We start from the raw sequence: 21,128 nt of genomic DNA on the forward strand, positions 1-21,128 counted from the left end.
CAGATCCTTGATCTCGTTTGTCTGGGCTTATGGACTACCCATGTCAATTGAAACCACAGGTTTTCAATGGGTTTGGAGTCTGGAGAGTGAAATGGCCATTTGCAAAATTTTGATTTTGTGGCCAATTAACCATTTCTTTGAGGATTTTGATGTGTGGTTGGGGTTATTGTCTTGCTGGAAGCTCCACTGGTAGCCAAGTTTTAGCCTAAAATATCCTGGTAATGAGGAAAGTTGATGCCGTTGCCATTGACCCTAACAAGGGTCCCAGGATTTTATTTTCTGCTCATGCATTCTCATTTCGATGCCAAACCCACCATTGGTGTGCGTGGCCAAAGAAATCTATTTTCATGTCATCCAACAAAAGTAAACACCTGGAGTTTGCCAAAAGTCATTCTCTCCTGCAGATAAATTCTCCAGGTGATTATGTTTTCAGTTGAAAATAGTGTTTCCATCAAGCATCTTTAAAAATATTGTTTGGGAATAATTGCAACCGAGTGATCGAAGAAACCCTTCCTTTAAAACATTGATATTTTCCAAATTGGCCAGATGTGCTGGTGGACCAATCTAACTTTCACAGAAGACTCGGGGGGAAGGAGAGAAACAAAACTCAAGCGGTTGATTCAATAACAGACAACTGCATTCGCTAATGCGAGCAGACATTTAGCCTCTACTCACCCAGGTTGCTCACATGCACATGCTCCTACACAAGCACCACTGTTATTAGTGCCAGACAGTGTCTGAGTCGCCTCCCACTGTCTGCAGGCTCCATTCATGCACCGCAGTCGTCAAACAGGGACGACCCAGTCACACTTAACGCATCGACTTCTCTCCTACATTATTTTAGGGGATCCGCCATGTTAATCCGCTTCTCTCACTGGGGTCTGGGTCACAAAGAGAGGAGCAACAGTCTCTTAATATTACTGATCTCTTCCAAACGGATTGGCGAGCTTCTTCGTAGTGTGTGTGTGTGTGTGTGTGTGTGTGTGTGTGTGTGTGTGTGTGTGTGTGTGCGCGTGTGTAGGCAGGCTAAATAAAGCCAGGGTTGCAGAGCAGAGAAGCTGTGTGCAGCAAGCAGAGGGCCTAGATACTGTCGCTGGGGTGAGTCTGCAAAAACCTGTGACGTGGTTTGCGCACGCATATTGCTATAAAAGTATATGAATCCAAAAATGAACATGGTAAAATGGATGCCCTCGTATAGAAGAACAATGAGGTGCCGTCTCCGTTGGGCTCCAGGCAGGTTGATATCTTTCATTCTGTTTTATCCTCCCTCTCACTCGCACTCTTGTTTGGATGGGAGATAACAGCTCTCTTCTCTATGTAGTTAAGGTGTTGAGTGGGCTATGTAAAATGGAAAGAGGGAGGGGCAGCTGGTGGAGCAGAGAAGCACACAGCCGTGCTTCTCATTGTTGCGGTTACAGTGGTACAGTCCTGTATCCCACAGACCCCCAAAGAATTTACAAAATGTTCCGAGTGGATAGGAATAAGCGAAACACAAAACAGAGGAGGGCGAGGGAGTGAGTGGTTTAGTGAAAGAGGAAATCGTGTTTTTGTTTGGGATAATTTGCTGAGCGGCAGAACACCTGTGCAGAACACCTGCACAGACAAGGCTCTACCTTTGCAGAGCACACGCCCCTTTGCCCTTCCTGTCTTCAAAGTGCCCTTTACGATGGTGGTATAATTTTCACCTAATGTTTTTTTAGGAGCATACATTTTTTGTTTTTGGTCTGAACTCACTGCCTGCAATCATTGTTAAATTTTCATCTATGCTTCAGAACCAAAAAGTTGCACATCTTGATTGTTGACCATTGACCAATCATCAGCATTGGCACGCAAAGGCGGGCTCACATATCCAGATTAGTGACCAGAAAGAACTTGTTAATTTCCCCCAGTTTTACCTGGCAACATTTATCATCTACTACTAGCCAATTTGATTGATCATTTTCAGATATGCCTAATTGGGGTGGCTACTGGCTATATGACTAAAGAAAAGCAGCTGTAAAATTGCACTGCCTTCAATATTATGGGAGGAAGATGTAACATATTCTGGCAAAGAACAGGGCTACCCGGCTGGCAACGAGCACTCTGCTGGCAGGGTGCCCTCCTGCAACCTCCACTTAGTTTGCTACAGGTAGGCCATACGATTTTGCTTGCTCTGGACTCCAAAGTGACACACACACACACCCCTTCAAATTAGTGGTATCGGCTATTTCAGCCACACCTGTTGCTGACAGGTGTATAAAAAAATTGTTTTAAATCGAGCACACAGACTTGCAATCTCCATAGACAAACATTGGCAGTAGAATGGTCTTGCTGAAGAGCTCAGTGACTTTCAAAGTGGCACCGTCATAGGATGCCACCTTTTCAACAAGTCATTTTGTCAAATGTCTGCCCTGCTAGAGCTGCCCCGGTCAACTGTAACTGCAGTTATTGTGAAGTGGAAACGTCTAGGAGCAACAACGGCTCGGCCGCCAAGTGGTAGGCCACACAAGGTCACAGAATGGGACCGCTTAGTGCTGATGCGTGTAGCGCGTAAACATTGTCTGTCATCAGTTGCAACACTCCCTACCGAGTTCCAAACTGCCTCTGGATACAATGTCAGCACAATAACTGTTAGTCGGGAACTTCATGAAATGGGTGTCCATGGCTGAGCAGCCACACACAAGCCAAAGATCACTGTGCGCAATGCCTTTCCTGTTTCAGCAAAACAAAACCCTCATGCACAAAGCGAGGTCCATAAAGAAATGGTTTGTCGAGATCGGTGTGGAACTTTACTCGCCTGCACAGAGCCCTGACCTGGGATGAAAGCCTAATTGCCCAACATCAGTGCCCGACCACACTAATGCTCATGGCTGAATGGAAGCAAGTCCCCGCAGCAATGTTCCAACATCTAGTGGAAAGCCTTCCCAGAAGAGTGGAGGCTCTTATAGCAGCAAATGGGACACCAACTCCACATTAATGCACATGATTTTGGAAGATGAGATGTTTGAAAAGAGCAGGTGTCCACATACTGTATATTACACACACTACATGATGAAAAGTATGTATATGACAGTAGGTATAAACAGTATAGGAATAGCAAAGGTGTACAGCAGTAGTTATACAGGATGAGCCTTGGCTAGAATACAGAATCAACATATGAAGTAATTAAAACAGTATGTAAAAATTGTCAAAGTGACCACTGTTCAATGGCTTTTCCACATTACCTTCAGAAAGTATTCATACCCCTCGACTTATTCAAAATGTTGTGTTTACAGCCTGAATTCAAAATGTATTAAATATATTTTTCCACCCATCTAAACACAATACTCCATAAAGACAAGGTGAATTTTTTCATTGCTGATATTTTAGCAAATTTATTGAAAATTAAATAAAGAAAAATATACATTTCTATAAGCATTTAACACACCCGAGTCAATGTGGAATCACCTTTGAAAGTGATTCGTCTTTAAGAGCTTTGCGCATCTGGATTGTACAATATTTGCCTATTATTCTTTCAAAAATTCTTCAAGCCCTGTCAAGTTGATTGCTGATCATTGCTAAACAGACATTTTCAAATCTTGCCATAGATTTTCCAGCTGATTTAAGTCAAAACTGTAACTACGCCACCCAGGAAGATTCACGGTCGTCTTGGTAAGCAACTCCAGATCTGGCCTTGTGTTTTAGGTTATTGTCCTACTGTCACATGCGCCAAATACAACAAGTGTTGACTTTACCGTGAAATTCTTACTTACAAGCCAATAACCAACAATGCAGTTCAAGATGAGTTAAGTAGACTAAAATAAAAACTAATAATAAAAAGTAACACAATGAGAATAACAATAACGAGGCTATGTACAGGGGGCACCGGTACCGAGTAAGTGTGCGGGGGTACCGGTTAGTTGAGTGACTATGCACAGATAATAAACAGCAAGTAGCAGCAGTGTACAAAAGGGAGGCGGGGTGTCAATATAAATTGTCCGTCTTATGGCTTGGGTGGGGGGGTGGAAGCTGTTGAGGCCAAGAATTCTTGTGAATTTGTCTCAAGGTGTTTGTTGGAAAACAAGTCTACCTCTAGGATTTTGCCTGTGCGTATAGCTATATTCTGTTTATTTTTATCCCCCAAAAACTCCCTGGTCCTTGCCAATGACAAGCATACCCATAGCATGATGCAGCCACCACCATGCTTGAAAATGAAGAGTTGTACTCAGCGATGTGTTGTGTTGGATTTGCCCCAAACATAACGCTTTGTTTTCAGGACAAAAAGCTCATTGCTTTGCCACATTTTTTTGCAGTTTTACTTTAGTCCTTTGTTACAAACAGGATGCATGTGTTGGAACATTTTTATTCTGTACAGTAACTTCAATGTTGTTGATCCATCCTCAGTTCTCTCCTTACACAGCCATTAAACTCTGCAACTGTTTAAAATCACCATTAGCCTCTTGGTGAAATCTCGGAGCAGTTTCCTTCCTCTCCGGCAACAGCGTTAGGAAGGACGCCTGTATCTTTCAATGTCTATTTATTTTACTTTAAAAAAATTTTTACCTACTGTATACCAAATCAGTGCACTTCTTTGCCAGGCATTGAAAAACCTCCCTGGTTTGTGGTTGAATCTGTGCTTGAAATTCACTTCTCGATTGTGGGACCTTCCAGATAATTGTATGTGTGGGGTACAGAGATAGGGTAGTCATTCAAAAATCATGTTAACCATTATTATTGAACACAGAACAGGTCTATGCATCTTATTGAATAGTTACTGACTCAAGACATTTCAGCTTTATTTGTTATTAATTTCAAAACATTTCTACAAACAAAACTCCACTTTGACATTATGGGGAATGGAGTGTAGATCAGTGACACAAAATCAGGCACTGTACATAGATAGAGACTGCTACCCTAAGGTGTAGGTTTGAGTACCGGATGTTGGCCGGCTAGTAACAGTAACTAAAGTTCAGGGCAGGGTGCTGGGCGGAGGCCAGCTAGTGGTGACTATTTAACAGTCGGGTGGCCTGGAGATAGAAGCTGTTTCAGTCTCTGTCCCAGCTTTGATGCACCTGTACTGTCTCTATCTTGTAGATGGTAGCGAGGTGAACAGGCTGTGGCTCGGGTGGCTGAGGTCCTTGATGATCTTCTTGGCCTTCCCGTGACACTGAGCGGTAGATGTCTCGGACGGCAGGCAGTGTGCCCCCGGTGAAGTGTTGGGCTGTCTGCCCCACCCTCTGGAGAGCCCTGCCGTTGCAGACCGTGCAGTTGCCGTACTAGGCAGTGATACAGCCCGACAGGATGCTCTCAATGGTGTATCTGTAAAAGTGCCTGAGGGTCTTAGGAGGCTGAAGAAATTCAGCTTAGCCCCTGAGGTTGAAGAGACGCTGCGGCGCCTTCACCACACTGTCTGTGTGAATGAATAATTTCAGGTTGTCAGTGATGAGCACGACGAGGAACTTGGAGCTTTTCACCCTCTCCACTGTGGCCCCGTTGATGTGGATTGGGTGTGTTCTCTCGGCTATCTACTGATGTCCATGAGCAGCTCCTTCGTTTTGTTGAGGGAGAGGTTATTTTCCGGGCACCACTCCGCGGGGGCCCTCACCTCCTCCTTGAAGGAGGTCTCATCGTTGTTGGTAATCAGGCCTACTCCTGTTGTGTCGTCTGCAAACTTGATTGAGTTGGAGACGTGTGTGGTCACGCAGTCATGGGTGAACAGAAGGGGGCTGAGCAAACACACTTGGGGTAGGCCTGTCAGGAAGTCCAGGACCTAGTTGCACAGGGCGGGGTTCAGACCCAGTGCCTCTAGTTTAGTGATGAGCTTGGAGGGCACTATGGTGTTGAAGGCTGGGCTATAGTCAATGAACAGCATTCTTACATAGGTATTACTCTTATCCAGAAGGGATGGGGCAATGTGCAGTGCGATGGCGTCATCCGTGGATCTGTTGGGGCGGATGCAAATTGTAGTGGGTCTAGGGTTAAGTGAGGTGGAGATGTTATGATTCTTAACTAGCCTCTCAAAGCACTTCATGATGATAGTCATTTAGTTCAGTTACTTTCGCTTTCTTCGGTACAGGAACAATGGTGGACATCTTGATGCAAGTGGGGACAACAGACTGGGAGAGATTGAATATGTTAGTAAACCCTCCAGGTACATGCTCTGAGAAGAAGGCTCGGGATGCCATCTGGACCGGCAGCCTTGCGAGGGTTAACACGCTTAAATGTCTTACTCACGTCAGCCACAGAGAACGAGAGCTCACAGTCCTCGTGAGCAGCAGTGGACCACGGCAGCTCAGTATTTTTTCCTCAAAGCTGGCAAAGAATCTGTTTAGGTTGTCCGGGAGCAAGGTGTCGGTATCCTCGATGTGGCTGTCTTTCCCTTTATAATCTGTGATTGTCCATGAGTCCCTGCCACATACTTCTCGTGTCTGAGCCAATTAATTTAGACTCCACTTTGTCCCTCTACTGTCGTTTTGCCTTCAATTGCCTTACGGAGGGCATAGCTGTTCTGTTTGTACCAACATTGAACAGTTTTTACCACGGGTATTTCCTAAAATTTGCATTCCTGCAGCGTTATTTTGTTGAAATATATTTTGATTACTGAGGAATTAGGCTAATTGATTGCACCCAAATTGGCAATTTTAAATTGTTAGTATTCATATATTCAATAAATATAGTATCCAACATTCAATTAGGGCTAAACCTCTTTTCTTTTTTACGAGTAAGACACGACGAATCCACAGATATTTTTTTTGCCACCCACAGACCCCCCACACCAAAAACATGTATATAGTATCAGTTTTCTATGTCTGGCAAGTAGTATAGAGCTGTGGCATGGAGTATTGTTTCTTTATCCTATGTAATGTATTCTCAAAGAATTTGGTGAGGGTTTTGTTCCCCCTGTTTGGAGAAATTTGTCATTGAAGTTGTCCTCACCACTAGATAGTTAATTGGCCACAGCTGAAGTTGGGTACTGCCCAGATTATGCATTAAGTTTGTTCCTAAGGAAACCCATAGATGAGAATACAATGGTGAATGTGCGAGCCTCTAATTTTCTACTTTTCTTCTATGATGATGAGTACTGGATTGGAATTGTGGAGGATGTGAATGATGAAAACATTGAAGGAAAGCATGCATCTAAGTAATCCAGCAAAGTGACTTTCTTGGCAAAACAAAGAGAACACACGTTTTCTACCAAAACAAGCATCATCTGCACCATTAGAGTACCAAACACTGCTACTTGGCCACCAAAATAATTTGGGATTTTAACGACATCACTGCAACAGGAGATGCACTGAAGACAGAAAAGAAAGTGAAAGAATTAAATTAATAATAAATAGTCCTGTTTTTTGTTTTCATATGATGTTTCTTTGAGATCTATTTGGACAAATACATTCTCCCAACTGTAGCTCTTAACTGTACGTATATAAATCATTATCATTTAAATATTAAGTTGAGTTAACATTGAGGGGAGGGGATTCTTCTTTTTTCACCTAACAGCAGGATCAGCACCATCTAGGGGTTAGAACCTGGTATTATCAGGTTGTGTGATGGGACATAGACAACTTCTCTGAAAAGGGAAAAATAAACAGCACCAAATTCGCTGAGAATACATTACATAGGTTGAATAAATATTTATCCAAGCCGCAGCGTCATACTACTTGTCAAACCATAGAGAACAGATACTGTATACTTGCTGTTGGGTGGGCTTGGTATGGGGTCTTGGAGGTCCGTGGCTGGCTTTTGAACATTTATTTTGATTCTTCACGTCTTAATCATTGTTAAGAAGAGGTTTGGTCGAAATCAGACGTTGGGTACTATATTTGCTGAATATTATATGAATCCTATAAATGATATGGCCAATTTGGGTGCATTCAATTAATTTCAAAGAGGCCAAATTGTCTTTGAACAAAATGTTGCAGGTATGCTTATCTTTATCTGTTTATAACGACAGAAACCATTTCAGAACAATTTGAGATGGTGGGTGTCATAGCTTGCTGAAATCACATGGAATGACCGAAAATGCTATTGAAATGTAATTTGCCATCGCGCGCATGTGGATTTTGTCCAGTCACACCAGATGTGGTCAGGACAAGCAGGTTGAAATATCAAAACGAACTCTGAACCAACAATATTAATTTGGGGACAAGGCAAAACATTATGAAGTATTCAGGGATATTCAGCTAGCTAGCTTGCTGTTGCTAGCTATTATGTCCTGGGATAAAAACATTGGGTTGTTATTTTACCTGAAATGTACACGGCCCTTTTTTCTTTTACTGGATCTTTGTAGAATTTTGAGCCATTTTCAGTCACACAAAATCGTGTGTTCCCTACTCCGACAATTCATCCACAGATAAAAGGGGAAACAAACGAGTAATCTCTCCTTGTTCAGTCTCCTTCTTCTTCTGTGGATTTTATATGGCGGTTGGCAACCAACTTTACGGTGCATTACTGCAACCAACTGGACTGGAATGTTCAACTTTCAATCACCCACATGGGTATATGCTCCTAAAAACCAATGAGGAGATGGAAGAGGCGGGACTTACAGTGCATCAAGCATCTAAAATAGAACCAAGGTCTATTTTAGAGCCTAGCTACGGAGATGATCGCTGACGCGCAAGCAGTTTGAATTCAATTATTGAATAACATGTATATGTAAATGTATTTTGCAACACTCACACATGCAAGGAGACTAGTGTGGTCAGCATGTAAGAGTTTCCTGCACCAGTGAGCTCGGGACAGACACAGCTGTAGGCTATCTGCGCAAGGGAGAAGAGGTAATCAGGTAGGCCTATTTTATGACATTACCATTGGATCAGAGCATGACGTTTTTCCCTTTCACGCTGAGTGATTATCGAAGGGAAAGAACTGGAAAGATTTTAGAAATATATTGAGGATCTATTGTCAATATCAATGGATGTAAAAACAGACTTGTTTGTTTGCTGTTTGAGGTGAAGAAAACATTACTTTGAGAATCTCCACAGCTCATTAGTGTTGGTGTATTAAACCAATCAGAAACACCATCAGATCCACAAGTGGCCACATTTATATGCATACATTTGCGTGCAAGCCAGGTAGCCTATAAACCTACTTCTATGCCTGGGATGCAAACTGGTGAGGGCCCAAAAAGGTGACACTTTTTTGTTGTTGCACTGAAACATGCAAAAAAAAAATCCCTGCTAGGGGGAAATGCAGGTTTTAACTAAGTAAAGAACAAAGAATATGATCTCTCTCTTTGTGTAAAAGAAAGTGGTTAATGTGAACCTAACACACAGCTAAAAAAAAAAATGTAAGAAAGCAAGCCAATGTTACTTGTTGCCTAGACTTTACTGCAAATGACACTCAAGTCTTGATAAAAAAACAATACACTAATATTGCAGTTAGGCATGACAGCCTCTATAATAGAATGCTTGTAACCAGACACAAACACTATAGGAAAAAAACATCTTAAAGTAGAAATAGAATGAAACAGGCATTCTATTTTTGCTCTATTATAGTGCCCACTATAGTAGACATTGATCAAGTGCACAAGGCTACATGTGTGCAAAAATAACAATCACTGACTAAATTTTTTTAATCCTCCCTCTCTCACACACACACACACACACACACACACACACACACACACACACACACACACACACACACACACACACACACACACACACACACACACACACACACACACACACACACACACACACACACACACACGTGTTACTGTCAAGTTCAACACAACAAAAACAATATCTTTGGGCTATACTTCACATTATTACATTGCACACTTTCTGTCTGTGGACATCTGTCCTACAATGTGCCAGCAGAGCCAGATACCCTTTGTTGGCATAATTGATCTCTTTCAGGCAGAGAGTACACCTGGCATACCCCTTGCCTCCGCAATGGATTAGTTCACTGAGCGTGCCATAAAAATATATATACATTTGTTACTGCTGGATAAAAAAATAAAAATCTCGTTGGACCAATAGCCTATCGACCAAACAATCACCAGTTGACTAGTTGACCATGCACGTACAGTGGGGCAAAAAAGTATTTAGTCAGCCATCAATTGTGCAAAAGTTCTCCCACTTAAAAAGATGAGGCCTATAATTTTCATCATAGGTACACTTCAACTATGACAGACAAAATGAGAAAAAAAATCCAGAAAATCACCTTGTAGGATTTTTTATGAATTTATTTGCAAATTATGGTGATTATGATTTTTCAATGCCGATACCGATTAAATCAGCCGATTTTTATTTATTTATAATAATGGCAATTACAACAATACTGAATGAACACTTATTTTAACTAATTATAATACATCAATAAAATCTATTTAGCCTCAAGTAGATAATGAAACATGTTCAATTTGGTTTAAATAATGCAAAAACAAAGTGTTGAAGAATGTAAAAGTGCAATATGTGCTAGGTAAGAAAGCTAACGTTTCAGTTCCTTGCTCAGAACATGAGAACATATGAAAGCTGGTGGTTCCTTTTAACATGAGTCTTCAATAGTCCCAGGTAAGAAGTTTTAGGTTGTACTTATTATAGGAATTATAGGACTATTTCCCTCTATACCATTTGTATTTCATTAACCTTTGACTATTGGATGTTCTTATAGGCACTTTAGTATTGCCAGTGTAACAGTATAGCTTCCGTCCCTCTCCTCGCTCCTCCCTGGGCTCAAACCAGCAACACAACGACAACAGCCACCATCAAAGCAGCGTTACCCATGCTGAGCAAGGGGAACAACTACTAGAAGGCTCAGAGCGAGTGACGTTTGAAACGCAATAAGCGCGCTAACTAGCTAGCCATTTCACTTCGGACAGCCTCGTCTCGTGAGTTGATAGGCTTGAAGTCATAAGAAGCGCAATGCATGACGCACAACGAAGAGCTGCTGGCAAAACGCCCGAAAGTGCTGTTTGAATGAATGTTTACGCACCGTTCCTAGGCCGTCATTGAAAATAATAATGTGTTCTTAACTGACTTGCCTAGTTAAATAAAGGTATAAAAATAAATAGGCGCCCAAAAATACCGATTTCCGATTTTCAAGTTTTTGTGACATCGGCCCTAATTAATCAGCCATTCCGATTAATCGGTCGACCTCTAATGCACACACTAATATCCTCCCTTTCTCTCGGTCACTCTTTTCCCAGAACTGAATAACCCAAATAAATTCTAAATTCCAAAAAAAGTCTCCCCAGTCTGGCATTCTGGCCAGCTTCAGACAACAAAGGACATGCATGTTAGTGCCTATCCCCCTAGGGCTGGGGGCGAGGGAGCAGGGGTAGAGGCAGGGGGGGTGACTGGATGGGAATGGAGCCCAGGACTACACTGATAACAACTGAAGGGGTGGGGAGATAAAGCATTATACAGCTCAGAGCTCGATCTGCTTGCTTGTGGACCCTTATTCCCTGTACTGTACACAGGCAAGTCCTCACAGGGGCCCAATGGTACCAACAAATAGAGCCGTAGGGGGAGAACTGAAGGGAGTTAAAGAATCGGATAGTCTTGATAAGTAGGGTGAGTGAGTAAGGTCTGTGGTCAGGACTCACTTTGTGATTTCTCCCGTGTTGCTGGCAGGTTTTGCCAGGTCTTGTGTCTTCCACCTCATTTCCAATGCAAATGGATGCCGGTTGGCTAGCTAGCTCACGCATAGCCGGTGTGTCAGAGCAGATGAGCAAGGACTTCAAAGGGAAGAGGCTTGTGTTTTTTCAATGACTGGGCAGTGTGTGGTACTGATGAGATCATTGGTTTTGGCTGTGGCCTAGTTCGGTAACCCATGGAGATGGGGTTAGGTGGGTGGGGATGGTGTACACACAGGGTTATAGAGTGACTAAAATAATCATACCCTGCAATTACTGTACATGCAGGATCCGGGGAGGGAGGTATGAGGGGAGGGAGGTAAATTTGAAGGTATGAGCAAATGGTAGACTCCCAAAGTTACATTCCTTCAACCTGAGTCAGAGATCTTGACTCCTGGTAACGGTTATGATATAATATAGAAATGAGGGTTTGATTAAAAATGGTTTCACATGAGCAGTCACACAAGGTCTGGAATGAAATGGTGCAACACTCTTACTTTCACCCTGACCCAAGTTCAGAAAGTATTGTACCTCCCCATTTCACATCTCCGTTTAAAAGTGTTTTTGTCCATTTCATGACCACTGAACATGACCCTGATGTTGCTACATTCGGGTAAATTATAATTAAACCCTCTATTAGGTCACTTTTGACCTAATGAAGAAAAAAAATATTCCTCCATTTACAAAAGAACAACATGTGTAGAAGGCATAAGAACTAAGGTAGCCTAACCGTTAACAGGTTACTGCCCACCTCATTTCATTGAAGTAAATTGTGTTGGATTAACGGTTCATTTTATCCGATTCTAAAATAATCTAAACACTAAATGGCATAATCAACCAACCATTGTCATTTTGCACCTGACTGAAAAAGAATGTAAAAAGGAGAATAGCACTGTGTGGGAACAAGTGATAGAGAGAAAGAAGAGTGAAGGAGGGAGGGAGTTACTGAACAAAACCTGTATCCTGTCCAATGGAATATTCCTCATGTTCTCTTGAATTAGTAGCAGATTTGATTCTCTGTTTTCTTGGGTATGAGGAGAGGGGGAGTTGGGGTAGGGGGGGCGATGTGAGCTAGACTTTCCTGGGTGGTCCGTCTTGTCACTGCCTGAGCCTGTTCTATGCCGGCCAGACGGTTACAAATCATAAATCATTTGTTCTTCAAAACAAGTAAATAGGAAGTGCTATTCCAATAAACATAAAATGGTGGGGATTGTGTTAGCGGCACTGAAAAGAAGGTGTCTGATAGTTGAAATAACGCTTAGGATGGCAATAGCTTCAGTATTCTATTTCACAAGACTGTATCCAATTAATCCTACTACATCCTATTTAGTACATGTTTAGTGTACCCTATGCAAGAATAAAAAGATGTGCAGTATATAAAAATGTGTCATAATTGGGGTATGCCTTGAATGACAGGATGTCATACTTAATTTAGCCTTTTCATGTAGTAGGAATTCACTGTACACTTTTCAGTAAGAGAATCACCCTTTTTAGACCAACAATTCAATGCAACCAGAAAAGGGGACGGCTGTAAGAGCAAAAGTTAACAAATTGTGGTCGATAACATGGAGCAATATAACATTTCCTTAATATGGACGAACAGTAGCATGTTGGCCTAGTGTGTAACTGTAGTATGTAGGAGCTTACTGCATACATTATACTAACAGTATGTTTTAAGTAGTAGGCTATATGTAGTACAAGGTAAATACTTTTAGTATGAGAATTCCGACACAGCAAATGGGGTGACGTTCCCCACGAGACACTGAAATGTATTTAGCCAGCATTTAAGAGATTTACAGCATGACAAGAAACACACCAAAATAGACCTAGTGGTTTCCAAAAACAGAGAGCGATGAAGGACAGTCTTTGTTGCTCACCCAAGTCCAATTTGATCACAATCAAGACTGTACTTCACAATAAGAAAGAGCAGAATAGATTTTAATTTAAAATCACCTCAACCTCTAAGCTGCTGCGATTCTGATTCCAACAAATCTGCCAACCTGCAGATGTGCTCTGTTCTCTAAAGAATGACAGTCACTTGAAATTCAGACCTATGAGAGCTAGTCAGACAGACTCTCTCCTTACCAACGAAAAGAGAACAGAGAAACAAGAGAATGCATGAACGAACACCTCTTTGGGGGAATATGGGCTCCTATGCAGATTGCTCAACTGAAGACCTGCTAAGACAGAGAGAAAGAGAGAGAAAATGTTGTCGAACGCAGAACATTCCACGGTCTGTGGTTGGTTATGTTCCCCGATGCCTGTTTTCCCAACTGTCTTCAGAGTAAGGATGCAGGAAAATTAAGTTGCGTGCCAGACTCCCAGCCTGGTTCACAGGTGTATGTGTGTGTAGGTGTACTGTGTGAATTCCCCTTTCAAAAGAAAAGCCCTTGCTCTTAAAAACAGTATACAACCCTAACTGCAAATTAAATTAGAGTGGGCACAATACTAGGCCTATTTAAAAATTACATTCTTTAGCGACAAATGATTAGGCCCATCTTGACTGCACTGGATCCCTCGTTTCTTCAAACTTTTGTGTGAATAGCAAGAATATGGACAGAACCCACACCGTATCATATTATTCATTATCAAATGTTACAATTGATTGAGAAATGAATTCCCCATGGAAATTAGTGAGACAACCATCCCTTGCCCAAGGCCCTTCCTTGTTTCCAATCCTTCTGAGAATTTAAGGTTGAATTAATGTTTGTAAGCCTCATTAGCTTTGGCGAGACTGACTGCTCTGTTGGTTTCACACCTCCAAGGCATTATTTTGACGTATACACCAAACTGCTATTAGTTAGTTGGTTGTAGAGCAGTGTTTACTGTGGCTTATACCCCAGAGGACATTGACATGCCTATTAGATTGTTTTCACATTGACAATAGCAAAGGGACATTTGAGAGGTTAGTCAAGAGGTATCAATTCTCGAGAGCCAATACTGTTGTATAAAGTCGTAAAATTATAACGTCTCAAGAGCTACCTCCGGAGGTTGTGCACGACACTCTCCCAACAGTTTCCCCCCTTCCGATCAGGGTAGTGTATTGTCTTAGTTGAGCTCAACACTCCTACAGTGTAAATGATAATAGCAGAGCAATGTCTTTGAAACAGCTGAAATGTATAGACATTTTGGTTATATTTTAGACTTGTTTTATTGAGTTTTTACCTGAAATTGCAGTAACAGCCTGTTACATTCTGAAATTGTCACAGTAGCTGCCGCCTGCCGGCTGCATTGAGCTTACGGGAAATCTATGGAAGCCCATTTCTCAACAGTTTTTTTTATGTCAATACTATATTTTTAAAAATGATAGTAAATCATACAAATCTGGGACCAGATTTTTTTCTAATCAGGACATTTTTTTTTTTTACTCCTGGAAAAACTCCTTAGCGAGGATGAAAACAAAAACCCGGTTAAACAAATCATGAGGTGAATCAGTCAAAATAACAGTACTTTGTCCCTCTTTTCAACGCTTGTGTAAATATTTTTTTATTAAATCAAATGAAAAGTGCTAGGGCAAATAGAGAGCAATAGTAATGGAGTCTTTTTGTAGACACTTACAGAGGCTAACTCCGCCATGGCTTGTTGGACAAAGCCTATGGAGAAATTGTTTGTTTTGGATAAACATAAAAAATAAGGTCTACAGTAAACCAAGGCTTAGATCTTATATATTTTGTTTTATGAGAATCTCATCAGCTAATATTACTGTGTGAATTTTGATACATTTATGTAATAAAAACAAGTAAAAAGGTTGCAGCCTGAAACAAACAATATAACATCCTTGCATTTTCCTTCGAGCTGGGAAGCAGAAAGCTCTCTAAGCTAACTAGCTTTTTGGTGGACTGTAGCGTAGACTAATCTGCGTGGTCGACATAGTTACGTGAAAAAATGTATGACTAATGTTGTAGTTCCATTTCTGACAGTTAGCGACTCATTAGCAACTCGTTAGCAACTGACATTTTGAGCACATAAAGGCTTCATAATTCATGTCACGTTAACTGACTAATATTATCTCATAGAACAAAATGAAACATATAAGATCTCCTAAACCTGTGTTAACCTCAGACCTTATTTTTAGCATATATCCCAAAGCTCCATTCCTTTCCCCATTCATTTCACCCATAGTAATGCTCAATGAACTAGAGGTAGAAAATGCTAACTAATGTCGTTTTTTTAGGACTACAAGCTGGCAAGTTTATTACACGTTTGTGGCAGCCCTGATGTGCTAATTTCTACAACGTGGACAGATGGAAATTGCCATACAATGCTACAAATGAAGAAACATAACCTATATGGATGATCTATATGTATTTTATTTTTGGGTGGTGGGAAAGGGCTTCCATATAAAACAGCTGAAGTCCCCAGTGAATTATACCCAAGTTCTCAGTAACAATTAGATTTTACCACAAAGCCTAATGATTTGCATGATATTGATAAAAATGATTGGTTGGTTGTAATGTTAAAAAGGTAGGACTACTGTACTTGTATATTCATATTAGAGGGGTAATTGTTCATTTTGATATGCTAACATTACTTGATGACATGCTGTTAGCTTTAGCTAGCAGTAACTCTGTGCTTTTGTCTTGAAGTAAAAATGTCTACAGTCAAAGAAAAAAAGTCTTGACAGGCTTGTGAATTGTTGCATTATTAAAGAGATTAATATGGTTTTGTTGCAATAATTAAGTGTAATATGGTAGACGCATGAAGAGTTGCTTGCATAACTTTAGCTAGTAGCTAGCTATGTGAATAGTTTGCTTGGCCTCCTGGCTAGTGGCTACTGTGACATTTACAGTACTTTTGAGCTGTGACGCAACAACGTATACCGAACCCTCTCTCGGCTAGTGACATTCCCGTCGCTAATGTAAATAGAAAAGTGTATAGTTGAAGTCGGAAATTTACATACACCTTAGCCAAAAACATTTAAACTCAGTTTTTCACAATTCCTGACATTTAATCCAAGTAAAAATGCCCCGTTTTAGGTCAGTTAGGATCACCACCTTATTTTAAGATCGTGAAATGTCAGAATATTAGAGAGAATGATTTATTTCAGCTTTTATTTCTTTCATCACATTCCCAGTGTGTCAGAAGTTTACATACACTCAATTAGTATTTGGTAGCATTGTCTTTAAATTGTTTAACTTGGGTCAAACATTTTGGATAGCCTTCCACAAGCCTCCCACAATAAGTTGGGTGAATTTTAGCCCATTCCTCGTGACAGAGCTGGTGTAACTAAGGCAGGTTTGCAGGCCTCCTTGCTCACACACACTTTTTCAGTTCTGCCCACAACTTTTCTATGGGATTGAGATCAGGGCTTTGTGATGGCCACTCCAATACCTTGACCTTGTTGTCCTTAAACTAAATTGCCTCAACCTTAGAAGTATGCTTGGGGTCACTGTCCATTTGGAAGACCCATTTGCGACCAAGCTTTAACTTCATGACTGATGTCATGAGATGTTGCTTCAATATATCCACATAATTTTCCTTTCAAGTGATGCCATCTATTTTGTGAAGTGCACCAGTCCCTCCTGCAGCTAAGCTTCCCCACAACACGATGCTGCCACCCCCATGCTTCACGGTTGGGATGCTGTTCTTCGGCTTGCAAGACTACCCCTTTTTCCTCAAAACATAATGGTCATTATGGCCAAACAGTTCTATTTTTATTTCAACAGACCAGAGGACATTTCTCCAAAAAGTGAGATCTTTGTCCCAATGTTCAGCTACAAACCGTAGTCTGGCTTTTTTATGCCGGTTTTGGAGCAGTGGCTTCTCCCTTGCTGAGCGGCCTTTCAAGTTATGTCGATATAGGACTCGTTTTACTGTGGATATGGATACTTTTGTACCCATTTCCTCCAGCATCTTCACAAGGTCCTTTGCTGTTGTTCTGGGATTGATTTGCACTTTTTGCACCAAAGTACATTCATCTCTAGGAGACAGATTGCGTCTCCTTCCTGAGCTGTATGACAGCTGCGTGGTCCCATGGTGTTTATACTTGCGTACTGCTGTTTGTATAGATGAACATGGTACATTCAGGCATTTGGAAATTGCTCCCAAGGATGAACCAGACTTGTGGAGGTCTACAATTTGTTTCAAGAGGTTTTGTATGATTTATTTTGATTTTCCCATGAAGTCAAGCAAATAGGCACTGAGTTTGAAGGTAGGCCTTGAAATACATCCTTAGGTCCACATCGAATTGACTCAAATTATGTAAATTAGCCTATCAGAAGCTTCTAAAGCCATGCATCATTTTATGGAATTTTCCAAGCTGTTTAAAGGCACAGTCAACTTAGTGTTTGTAAACTTCTGACCCACTGGAATTGTGATACAATGAATTATAAGTTAAATAATCTGTCTGTAAACAATTGCTGGAAAAATGACTTAGCTTGTTAACAAGAAATTTGTGGAGTGGTTGAAAAACGAGTTGTTGTCATCACTCCAACCTAAGTGTATGTAAACTTCTGACTTCAACTAGAGGACATATTATGTAAATAGACATTTCACCCCCATAACTCTATTCAGTGAGAATAAGCCCTTAAAAGACAAACTCATATTTCACTTTTTGGGGGACAGACCGAAACCGATTAAAAGAAAACCTAAACCTCTGCCTTTAGTGTTTGTATAATGGGAGAGTATCGTTTTACGATTAATTAAAGTATCACACTCGCTATCTCGAGCAGAGTAAAGTCTTTTCTGAATCCTCTTGGAGTCGGTCTTCAAAGCACTTGCTGGGAAGGAACCAGAGCCTAGACAGAATCAAACGATCATCAACAGGAATTCATCACAAATCAAGAAACAATTCAGCCCTCTAGTCTGGGCAGTGAAAAATAGCCATAGAAGGTCCGTTTTTATCAATTACTTTATTTAGGCTAGATAACTTGGTATAGTGCATCAAACGCTCTTTAAACACCAGTGTTTATTATCATTGCATCGAATAAATAGGGTACATTTGACATTTTTGTCATTTAGCAGACGCTCTTATCCAGAGCTACTCACAGGAGCAATTATGGTTAAATGCCTTGCTCAAGGGCACAACGACAGTTTTTCATCTAGCCGTCTGGCCTGCTCTGGGATTCAAACCAGCGACCTTTCGGTTATGGCCCAACGCTCTTAACCGTTTAAAGGCTACCTGCCATGAAATTGTTAAGCAGTATTTGGAAGCTTAGAAATATACAGCTTCACTGAAGAAATAGGGGGAAAAGAGGAGTGTGTGTACTGAATAAGTGCATTGTATAACGTTGTGACAAATATCATCTGAGATTGAGAGGAAGTGTGGGTTGTCAAATATCTTTCATTGGCTTTCTGCTCTTTAGAACACCAGACAGCACCAAATCGAAGCTTGAGATGAGCTCCCCACCACCACCCACACAGTCAGATAAGCGTTGAAATTGATTTCAACATATTCTTTTAAATGCTCAGAGAGATAGAGCATTCCCAAATAGGCTGCGTTTTTGAGAAACAGAGGCAAACAAAGTGAATAACCTCATTCTGGCCGTGGTATTTAGATTTTCCATTTATCTGATTTTGAAGCTTTGTCATCCACCACGTCTCATTCTTTCGGGGGGCTGTCTAGACAAAACGCAGTGGCTTCCTAATGCATTTGTTTCTGATAATGGAAACACTTTCAGACATGCACCTTTTACACTTCATCTTCAGTCAAGACTGCCCTACCACAGAGAAACAAAGCACTACAGACAGGATACAAGAAGGCACTTTTATTATGGGGAAACCAAGATCAGATCACGTTCAAAATTCCATAATTGCACCGGGGGGGAAAAAAATGAATTTTGTCTCTTTCCTGGCTAAAAATATTTTTGTGTGGAAAAGAGGAGACTGTATGCAGGAGACATGAGCTCACAGTCCATTACTTTAAGGAATTCAATATGTCCAGATCAGTCCCAAGATATCCAGACTGGTTGTCTCTTTGGGAAAACTCTTATCAAACCAGGGACCATCTCTCGCTCTTTTTTATCCCCTCCATCTCTAGACAAAACATCATGTAGTTCTTGCAGGCAGAGCTTAGCACAACTGTCATTATAGGAAATTCCACTTTACTCCTAAATTAGTTTGTGACTATATCGAATCTCTATTATAACTGAATGACATTTCCGAGTGGATTTAGAAGAGACGATACTAATACAATTATTGTTCATGTCTAATAATCACCTCTCTACTCTAATTAAACTATTTCATAAATAAATATAAATAAACATATTTCTATTTGTAAACCGATTTGTGTTTTATTAATTCATTATGAATCCCTGGTAGAATAATCAATCTACTGATTTAAATATGCAAAATGTTGTGATAAAGAAAGCCTCTCATGCCACCATTAAATATTTGGCCCACTGTCTGCCTGGTATGATCAAGATTTAGGTTTACAAGATCACTCCAATAACCAGAATTAATTCATTTGCTTTCATTGTCCATATACATACACAATACATGTACACGGTTTGTATTATAAAATGTCTTCACTGAGCCACCTTTTATGGAAGTATAATTGACCTTATTTAGAGCCAATTACTGGAAATCAGAGATAGCCAGACGTCTGGCCTGCACAAGAGTCAACTTTGTTATGACGACCAGATAAGCTTTCATTTCAGCATGTCAAACCACGGCAGACAGTCTAGACCTTTTTTAGTTGACAAAAATCCCCAAGACAAAAAGTAGCTGTGACATGTTATGGCTGAGAAACGTTGCACATAAAAACCAGGCAGTCAAGCCAGACATTTTGCTGAATTGAAAGCAGAAAGAGCTTGCATAGATAGCTAAGCTAGCTAGCCTACCAGCCACGCAATGGAAGTCTGCGAGACCTAACAGACAGCTTAGCTTGGTTGACAAGCTTGGTCATTCGAAGTGGGGAAGAAAAGTACAGAAAAGTAGCAGCTTGAACATAACAAAAAGTACTTACTGATCTCCATGCTTTGGAATGAAGTCGAGCGTTTGCAGTTACATGTACAGGATACATTGGTCTGGATGGCCGCTGTACCGTTTATTAGACCCATGAAGTTGAACATTTAAATCTGGAAATGTAGGAGAAAAACGTATCGAAGATCTCTCTCCAGTTCACTTCTCTAGCGCGCGCGACGGTGCAGAAATCACATAAAAACGATATTTTCTTTCTTAGTAAATTCTTTGCGGGTGGAAGTCAGGGGTCTGGGGTCACAGTTGCCTTCGTCCTCCCCCCCTCCCCGGGCCGCAGCCTGCCGTCGGTACTCCAGTATCTCCGATGTTTGTGAACAGCTTGTGCTACTTTGTATCCGTCTGTCTGACGGGCTTCTGAGCTCACCTCATTCAAGTCCAAGTCGGCTGAGCTCCTCTTGGGGCGGGGCTTAGAGGCAGACAAGATTACGTCAACACCAGACTTGAACTGGCAAGAGTGACAGGATGTCTGGCCACTCGAATCGCAGTCTGAATGCCCACACAGTTTATTGTAGCCAATGTGCATTGGAAGCTGCATATTAGATTCAGACAGTAATTTTCATTTCGTTTTGGAAAAGAAAATCAAACTGAAAAACCAATCATACACTGATCAATTTAATATATTTTAATTTTAGTGTTCAAAAAGAGTAGTAACATGCTCTATTTCAAG

General features: G+C 41.0%; 1 protein-coding gene across 2 annotated transcripts in view; it reads right to left on the reverse strand.

Annotated features, from left to right (window-relative positions):
- pmepa1 (prostate transmembrane protein, androgen induced 1) overlaps positions 1–20,844 on the reverse strand; it is an 84,371-nt gene extending 63,527 nt beyond the window's left edge. The window contains exon 1 of one of the 2 annotated variants that reach the window (XM_024444940.2): positions 20,448–20,840. In XM_024444940.2, coding sequence (XP_024300708.1) covers positions 20,448–20,553 — 106 coding nt within the window. In that variant the 5' untranslated portion in view covers positions 20,554–20,840. Of the gene's footprint in view, positions 1–20,447 lie in introns of both variants that reach the window. The other variant, XM_024444944.2, reaches the window with a different exon arrangement.
- Between the last annotated feature and the right edge of the window lie 284 nt (positions 20,845–21,128).

The sequence above is a fragment of the Oncorhynchus tshawytscha genome, linkage group LG02 (assembly GCF_018296145.1).
Source record: "Oncorhynchus tshawytscha isolate Ot180627B linkage group LG02, Otsh_v2.0, whole genome shotgun sequence".
Lineage (NCBI taxonomy): Eukaryota > Metazoa > Chordata > Actinopteri > Salmoniformes > Salmonidae > Oncorhynchus > Oncorhynchus tshawytscha.